At 49.3% G+C, this 9,696-nt stretch overlaps 1 protein-coding gene across 1 annotated transcript in view; it reads left to right on the forward strand.

The window, feature by feature from the left end:
- Positions 1-3,737, forward strand: part of LOC137544947 (disintegrin and metalloproteinase domain-containing protein 10-like) — a 94,542-nt gene extending 90,805 nt beyond the window's left edge. Inside the window, exon 16 of the mRNA XM_068266044.1 lies at positions 2,653-3,737. Within this exon, the coding sequence (XP_068122145.1) occupies positions 2,653-2,771 (119 nt within the window). The 3' untranslated portion in view covers positions 2,772-3,737. The remainder of the gene's footprint in view (positions 1-2,652) is intronic.
- Positions 3,738-9,696: the final 5,959 nt, after the last annotated feature.

Consider the following 9,696-nt stretch of genomic DNA (forward strand, 5'->3'; position numbering starts at 1 on the left):
ACCCCCGCTTAGTGACGTACTCCCTGCTGGGCAGGATCATATGCATAGTGCTGCCCCCCGCTTAGTGACATACTCCCTGCTGGGCAGGATCATATGCATAGCTCCGCCCCCCGCTTAGTGACATACTCCTTGCTGGGCAGGATCACATGCATAGTGCCACCCCCCGCTTAGTGATGTACTCCCTGCTGGGCAGGATCATATGCATAGAACCGACCTCCGCTTAGTGACGTACTCCCTGCTGGGCAGGATCATATGCATAGTGCTGACCCCCGCTTAGTGACATACGCCTTGCTGGGCAGGATCATATGCATAATGCCACCCCCCGCTTAGTGACATACTTCCTGCTGGGCAGGATCATTTGCATAGCACAGCCCCCCGCTTAGTGACATACTCCCTGCTGGGCAGGATCATATGCATAGCGCCGCCCCCCTGCTTAGTGACATACTCCTTGCTGGACAGGATCATATGTATAACGCTACCCCCTGCTTAGTGACATACTCCCTGCTGGGCAGGATCATTTGCATAGCACAGCCCCCCGCTTAGTGACATACTCCTTGCTGGACAGGATCATATGTATAACGCTACCCCCTGCTTAGTGACATACTCCCTGCTGGGCAGGATCATTTGCATAGCACAGCCCCCCGCTTAGTGACATACTCCCTGCTGGGCAGGATCATATGCATAGCGCCGCCCCCCTGCTTAGTGACATACTCCTTGCTGGACAGGAAGTACATCACTGGGATCCTGTAGTGACATATTCCTTGCTGGGCAGGATCATATGCATAGTGCCACCCCCAGCTTAGTGACATACTCCCTGCTGGGCAGGATCATATGCATAGCTCCGCCCCCCACTTAGTGACATACTCCTTGCTGGACAGGATCATATGCATAGCTCTGCCCCCAACTTAGTGACATACTCCCTGCTGGGCAGGATCATATGCATAGTGCCGCCCCCCTGCTTAGTGACATACTCCTTGCTGGACAGGAAGTACATCACTGGGATCCCATCGGTCCATGCATGCGCACCCCGACGCATCGTATTCAGTCATTCACACATAGTGCATTGCCCATAGACTTAATTTACCCCAAGCAAAGTGCAATAAAGAATACCTTAACCCATATGAAAATTTTAAAATGGGGGAGCAGGCATGTGTAGGAAGCTCTCCTCATGCCCACCACTCCCCCCATTCTCCTCCGTCCCCTCCGTTATGGTGTAATGACCCTCTGAAGCTACTTGTGGGTCAGGAGGGCCGGGGAATACTGCGCAGGCACTGCATGTCGAGGCACGTCCTTCATCACACACCTACGGCATAGAGTGCTCTGCGCATGCACTACACAACTACATAGTGCGCATGCGCGGAGCACTCCATGCCACATGCACACGATTAAGGATTTGCATCGCTGGGCAGCGCATGTGCAATGTTCACCAACCATCTTAACCCGGAAATAGCTTTGGGGGGACATTACACCATACTGGAGGCGGATGGAGGACAACGGGGGGAGCGGTGAGTATGAGGAGAGCCTCCTACACATGCCCGCTCCCTGTTTTTTTAAATTTTCATATGGGCCAAGGTATCCTTTAAGCGTGGTGCTTGCGGTAATGCGCTGTTGCCCTTGCATCGGCATAAGTGTGAAAGTCCATGGCTTTTGTGGTAAAATAGGGTAACGCAACGGCGCTAAAGGGGGAGGAAGGCGCTGTGATTAATGTCATAGCACAGCTAATAAAAAAAACATCAAAGGTATGCTATTTTAAAGGGAACCTAAATCGAGAGGGATATGGATGTTTCCTTTTAAACAATACCAGTTGCCTGGCATCCTGCTGATCTTTTTCGGCTGCAGTAGTGTCTGAATCACACACCTGAAACAAACTTGCAGCTAATTCAGTCTGACTTCAGTCAGAGCACCTGATCTGCATGCTTGTTGAGGGGCTATGACTGAAAGTATTAGAGACACAGGATCAGCAGGAGAGTCAGGCAACTGGTATTATTTTAATACTACTGTACCTTAAAGAGACTCTGAAGCGAGAATAAATCTCGCTTCAGACCTCATAGATAGCAGGGGCACATGTGCCCCTGCTAAACCGCCGCTATAGCGCCGCTAAACGGGGGTCCCTTCACCCCCAAATCCCCTCCGAGCAGCCGGGGATCTCTTCCTGGTTGGGGCAGGGCTAACCGCCGCAGCCCTGCCCCACGCGCGTCTGTCAGCGCGTATCTCCGCCTCTCCCCCACCCCTCTCAGTCTTCCTTCACTGAGAGGGGCGGAGGAGAGGCGGCGATGCACCGCTGATAGACGCGACTGGAGGCAGGGCTGCAGCCGTTAGCCCTGCCTCCAGGAGCGACCAAGTCTGCGACCAAGTGTCGCAGTGGGGGGTTTGGGGGTGAAGGGTCCCCCGTTTAGCGGCGCTATATCGGCGGTTTAGCAGGGGCACATGTGCCCCTGCTATCTATGAGGTCTGAAGTGAGATTTATTCTCGCTTCAGAGTCTCTTTAAGGTACAGTAGTTTTCTTCAGCATGAAGCTTTGACCCTTAAGTTTGGAGTATTGCTCTGAAAATAACAGTGACATATTTTATGGTAGTCCTCATGCTTCTCTCTGTGCTGATATTCTCTAAATTCACGGGATGCCTGATGATAACTTTACATAATCTTTTCTAGAAGCCACAAAAGAGACCTCCGTACAGCGGCCCTCCAGCAAGAGAAGCAAGAGAAGAGTCATCTCTGAGGAGAGTGAAGACATGGCACCAGCTTATTGGCAGCCTGAGACACGACTATGACGGCATTATGGAATGCTCTTAGAGATGAACTCTACTCCAGATGCTCCTCCCGGAGGCCGATCTCTCCTCTGCTTGTTGCTGACCAGTCTGTCATGAAAAAACTATTGTCATGTGATCTCTAAGCCTGCTAGCTCCACCTCCTGGAGGTGGGACTAAGAGACCGTGTGTTCCTTGCTTGTGACATAACATTGCGGCCTGGAGTTGGTGATACCAGTGTAATGTGGGAGCAAATCATGTTATCACAGTGCCGAGGGGACTCATCCTATTCATGGGCATTGCTTTTGAGAAGGGCCAGGGCTGCTCTCCACTGGGAATGTGTTCGCTATCGCGTTGCGATTGAATGCATTACTCTCGTTTTCCATTACGATTCCACTGCGATGTTTATCCGATCCATCAAATGTATGGCGTAATTGCGGTAAAAACAGGCAGGACAATATATACAAGTGCTGAATTGTGAAAAAAAAAATCACAAAACAGCACAATTATATGCATTTTCCTTCACTACAATACTTTGTCTAGGAGCTCGTGTCGCGCAAACAGCTGGAAAAAAAAAACATGTCACAAATGCGCTGCACTAGTGGAAGGATCCCCACATGGTTTACATTAGTCAGAGCCAGCTGGCCACTAACGGTCCAATTTCTAGCGAAAAATCGTTTGATCGATCAGAAATTCTGATCGGACGAAAAATCGTTCACTACACCATCAACTAACCAATCATTGCTTCCTATCTATCACGACCACTAAGAAAATCCAAATTTTCGTTCGACGAAAATTCATTCGTTCATTCGGGCGACATTTTTTTCACTCGTTCATAGTCGATTGTGTCCACCAATGGAGATTATTTACAACCAATCCGATCAGAATTTCTGATCGCTCTAACGATTTTTCGCTAGGAATTGGACCGTTAATGGCCAGCTTAACACAGAATCGCATTACAAATCACTGCTGGTGAATAAGCTTTCTCACAATACATTTCAAGCGGCATCACCAGTTATGTGAACCTTTCTGCAAAATAAAAAAAAAAAAGTACATCGACTTTATCTTGTTGTTTATTTTTTACAATATTGGCAGTGCCAGCAACCAATCAATAATCCCCCAGTGTGTCCTGCAGTATAATCTTGTTATAGTAAACTCTGATGTAGTAAACTGAATATCCAGGTCCCAGCCAGGCACCATATGGGAGCAACACCAGGTATAGTAAGCCCGCATATAACAGAACTTCTGTTATAGTAAACTTGTTTTTTGGCCTCTCGATATTCTGTATCAGTGGGCGGTGGGCGGTCAGTGGACGGGCTGGCAGACACCCGGAGGAAGAACCGGTGGACGGTTCGAAGCACGTAGGTGGACAGAGCTTCAGCCAACTGCTTGTTCGGCGATGTGCATGTCACTAGCAATGGTTTGCTAATCCTCGCTGCCCGGACTGTAACGGAGGGAGGTGCTTCCATGCTGCTGCCATAGCAACAGGTGGGTGTCTAAGCAGATGAGAGACACAGCAACTCCCCGGTGAGGCAGAACAGGACGAACGGCATAAGGCTGGGTGAGATTACCCCAATTATACTGATCAGCATAGGCTGCTTTTCAGTTATTGGCTAAGATCTAACAAAGCTGGAGGCTATATGTGACATATTGGATTTTTGAACTCAATGCTGCTATGCTTTACATATCAGGGGCATAACAATAGCCCCTGCAAGGGATGCAGGTGCAGGGGGGCCTGAGGGGGGGGGGAGTGAAGCCTGGTTGGGGGCCTGCACAGAGCCGTTTTTAGCGGCAGGAGGCTGGCTACCTATACTGGTGGCACCTACAGACCTGGCTAACCTATGCTGGGGGCACCTATGCCTGGCTACCAATTCTGTAAGTATGTTTTTTTTTTAAATATCGCAGCGGGCCTGCCTTTCCAATTTCTGCCGAGGGGGGGGGGGGGGGGGGGGTATTTGCAGAGAGGGGCCCATTCAAAGTTTCGTAGGGGGGCCCAGTGATTTCTAGTTACCTACAACCCTGTTACAAATGATCTATAAAGGGGCCCTCCCACCCATTACACAGCACAGCACAGTGCACTTTAGTGTATGTATGCGCGGACACATGGGTTGAGTGAGTTTTTTTATCTCTGGCCAGAGAGATATCCTTCCAATTTCATGTATAATCTGTTACTGCTGAACTTTTTATCACCAGAGGCTGGCTTATGAAGCAATCTGCCAGATCTTGTTTTTTATTCACTTGTATGATTGGTGATTGTATTTCTTGTATTGTTATGAGTATTTTCTTTTTTTTTCTTAATATAATTAGATTTTTATTAGCAAAAATATAAAAAAAAAACACACATAGCAAAATATAACAAATCAACATACATATCTAATCCCCCAAAAACCCAAAATAACAAAAACAAGAACAACAAAATCAACAACCATCCTCCTCAGAAAGCATAAATTCTTTATACTCATCACTATTCATAAATTCAAACCATCCTGACCATTTTATACAGTAACTCTTCCACCTATTCACCCAGTGGCACAATAGGGGGTGCAGAGGTTGCGACCGCATCGGGGCCCTTGGGCTAGAGGGGCCCCATGGGGCCCACCCGTAACCACAGTATTAGCTCTTTATTGGTCCTGTGCTGATAATAATAACCTCTAGAGCAGTGGTGCTCATCCGGATTCCGGATATCCGGGTAACCCGGATATCCAACCTTTTTTCAGCTATCCGATTCGGATACAGATTCCAGATTTCTGTGGAAATCCGGATAGCTATCTGCGGATAGCTGGCTGACAATGCGGATATCCGCTGATATCCGCTGATATCCACAGAAATCCTACAATTGAGATACTGTAACTAAGTAGATGACGTCCAGGACATAATTGAGCCAATCAGAGGGCTCCCAGCAGAAGCCCTAGCAACCAATCACAGAGGGGAACCCTGGCCAGCCCCACCTGACCTCCTTGAGCTAATCAAAGAGCTCCCAGCCTAAGCCCTGGCACCCAATCACAGAAAGGAACCCTGGCCAGCCCCCCTGTATAATAAGGAGGACTGTCATGATGAAATATCGTCCTTGCTTGTGAATGCTCACTGAGAGACATGCTCCAGTGCTGCTGGCCTAGCAAGTGCTGTACACAGTGATAAACCTAAAGCTGTTCAGTGATTAACCCCTTCACTATCACTACACCATTGTTAAATGGTTAATTAGCTTGAATTCATTGTGACAGTCAGAGTGTGTGCTGCAGGGCTGCTGCAGTTGCTATGTGTCTGTGTGTGTGCTGTGCACAGACCAGGCCTGCTGCTGCCTGCCAGCACGCTATTAGCCTTAGCTAGCTACAGTATAGGTTAGGTTAGGGATTAGGGAATAGGACTACTGTGTTAAAGAGGAACTCCAGTGAAAATAATGTAGCAAAAAAAGTGCTTCATTTTTTACCATAATTATGGATAAATGATTTAGTCAGTGTTTGCTCATTGTAAAATCTTTCCTCTCCCCGATTCACATTCTGACATGTATTACATGGTGACATTGTTACTGTGGGCGGGTTATGTAGCTGCTCCTAGCTGTTTTGGCTGTTAGAGACAGCTGTAAACAGCTAATTCCTGTCTGTAAACATTGTTACATTGTGGCAGTTTGCCCAGAGTACCGCGGAACTCAGAGCTTCTTGTGGAAGGGGTTTCAGCACAAAATCAGTCGTACAGCGCCCCCTGATGGTCTGTTTATGAAAAGCATTCTATTTCTCATGAAAAAGGGGGTATCAGCTACTGATTGGGATAAAGTTCAATTCTAGGTTGGAGTTTCTCTTTAATGTGTAGTTAGTACTGTAGTACTGCAGTCAGTGCTAGTAGTTGTTAGAGTAGTAGTACTACTGTGTTAGCTTACTACAGAACTGCTGTGCTGCTGAGCAGTGCCAGTATGACAGTTAGTGTCTTCTCCTCTGCTGTCTGACTGTCACTCGGCACGTGGCACTTGGCACATGTAACATGGCACTTGGCACATGTAACATGGCACTTGGCACATGTAACGTGGCACGTGTCATGTGGCCCGTGTAGTGTTGGGCGAACATCTAGATGTTCGGGTTCGGGCCGAACAGGCCGAACATGTCCGCGATGTTCGGGTGTTCGACCCGAACTCCGAACATAATGGAAGTCAATGGGGACCCGAACTTTTGTGCTTTGTAAAGCCTCCTTACATGCTACATACCCCAAATTTACAGGGTATGTGCACCTTGGGAGTGGGTACAAGAGGAAAAAAAAATTTAGCAAAAAGAGCTTATAGTTTTTGAGAAAATCGATTTTAAAGTTTCAAAGGGAAAACTGTCTTTTAAATGCGGGAAATGTCTGTTTTCTTTGCACAGGTAACATGCTTTTTGTCGGCATGCAGTCATAAATGTAATACATATAAGAGGTTCCAGGAAAAGGGACCGGTAATGCTAACCCAGCAGCAGCACACGTGATGGAACAGGAGGAGGGTGGCGCAGGAGGAGAAGGCCACGCTTTGAGACACAACAACCCAGGCCTTGCATGAGGACAAGAAGCGTGCGGATAGCATGCTTTGTACCACCATGCAGTCATAAATGTAATAAAGATAAGTGGTTCAATAAACAGGGACCACGCGGCAACGCTAACCCAGCAGCAGCACACGTGATGGAACAGGAGGAGGCGCAGGAGGAGAAGGCCACGCTTTGTGAGACACAACAACCCAGGCCTTGCATGAGGACAAAAAGCGTGCGGAGAGCATGCTTTGTACCGCCATGTAGTCATAAATGTAATAAAGATAAGAGGTTCAATAAACAGGGACCACGCGGCAACGCTAACCCAGCAGCAGCAGCAGCAGCAGCACACGTGATGGAACAGGAGGAGGCGCAGGAGGAGAAGGCCACGCTTTGTGAGACACAACAACCCAGGCCTTGCATGAGGACAAAAAGCGTGCGGATAGCATGCTTTGTACCGCCATGTAGTCATAAATGTAATAAAGATAAGAGGTTCCATAAACAGGGACCGGCAACGCTAACCCAGCAGCAGCAGCAGCAGCAGCACACGTGATGGAACAGGAGGAGGCGCAGGAGGAGAAGGCCACGCTTTGTGAGACACAACAACCCAGGCCTTGCATGAGGACAAAAAGCGTGCGGATAGCATGCTTTGTACCGCCATGTAGTCATAAATGTAATAAAGATAAGAGGTTCCATAAACAGGGACCACGCGGCAACGGTAACCCAGCAGCAGCAGCAGCAGCAGCAGCACACGTGATGGAACAGGAGGAGGCGCAGGAGGAGAAGGCCACGCTTTGTGAGACACAACAACCCAGGCCTTGCATGAGGACAAAAAGCGTGCGGATATAGCAGCAATGCTTTTTGCCGCCATGCAGTCATAAATGTAATACAGATGAGAGGTTCAATAAACAGGGACCGGAAACGCTAAACCATCCCAGATGTTCATCGGTCATGTTACTTGGTTGGGGTCCAGGAGTGTTGCGTAGTCGTTTCCAATCCAGGATTGATTCATTTTAATTTGAGTCAGACGGTCTGCATTTTCTGTGGAGAGGCGGATACGCCGATCTGTGATGATGCCTCCGGCAGCACTGAAACAGCGTTCCGACATAACGCTGGCTGCCGGGCAAGCCAGCACCTCTATTGCGTACATTGCCAGTTCGTGCCAGGTGTCTAGCTTCATGCCCGGTTTCAGGTCCAGCGGTGCCAGCCACAAATCCGTCTGTTCCTTTATTCCCCTCCAAATTTCCTCCCCTGTGTGCTGCTTATCCCCAAGGCAGATCAGCTTCAGCAACGCTTGCTGACGCATGCCAACAGCTGTGCTGCACTGCTTCCACGATCCTACTGCTGCTGGTGCTGGGTTAGCATTTCCGGATGAGGTACAGCTTTGAGATGCGTTGGAGGAGAAGGAGTCAGAGAGGTAGGTGCTGCTGTTGTTATCCAGCTGTTTGCGGCGTGGGCAACACCCGCGCCGTAGCAGGTGAGGAATCGCTGCCAGGCTCCACAAGGTTCACCCAGTGCGCGGTAAGGGAGATGTATCGACCCTGGCCGAACGCACTCGTCCAGGTGTCAGTGGTGAGGTGAACCTTGCAGGCAACGGCATTCTTCAAGCTTCGGGTTATTTAGCTGACCACGTGCTCATGCAACTCAGGCACTGCAGAGCGCGCAAAGTGGTAGCGGCTGGGAACAACGTAACGTGGGATGGCCACTGACATCATGCCCTTGAAGCTGTTTGTCTCCACCACTCGATATGGCAGCATTTCGCAGGCCAGAAGCTTGGCTATGCTGGCTGGCTGTTACTGCCACGGCCCGGGGGTCATTTGCTGGCAATTTCCTCTTGTGCTCAAACATCTCAGAGACAGACAACTCAACCGTAGCGCTGCACACCGAAGGGCTGTTGGTTGTTGTGTTTGATGAACACTGGGAGACCTCAAGAGCACTAGTCCGGAAAGTGACAGTGTCAGCATCGTCTGATGTTTGTGAATGTTGTGAACCACGCAATGGCTGGGCTACTGCTGCTGCTGAGGCGGGTCTGGTGGTGAGTCTGGTGAACCCAAGGGAGGCAGTGTTGCTGGTGGTACCCTGTCCTGCCGCGTTTGCCCACAGAGTGGGATGTTTGGATAGAATGTGGCGGCTCATGCTGGTGGTGGAGAGGTTGTTAATACTTTTCCCCCTGCTCAGGCGGGTCTTGCACACCTTGCAAATCGCCATGGTAACATCCTCAGTGCAGTCTTCAAAGAAAGCCCAGACTTTAACTGGCTGAGGACTCGGACCTCGTGCGTGATGTGCTGGTGCTGCTTAACCCACTGCTGGACGCTTGAGAGGTCATCCAAGTAATTATCTGGTCCTGTTCTTTTGGATCTGTGAGGGTTGTTGTCCTGGACAACATGGGCAGAATTGAGTGGGTTTTCTTGGGTGCTCCCCTGTGGCCTGTACGTGAACCGTCAGGGGAAACACCTCTTCCCTTG

This window comes from Hyperolius riggenbachi, chromosome 1 (assembly GCF_040937935.1).
Source record: "Hyperolius riggenbachi isolate aHypRig1 chromosome 1, aHypRig1.pri, whole genome shotgun sequence".
Taxonomy (NCBI): domain Eukaryota; kingdom Metazoa; phylum Chordata; class Amphibia; order Anura; family Hyperoliidae; genus Hyperolius; species Hyperolius riggenbachi.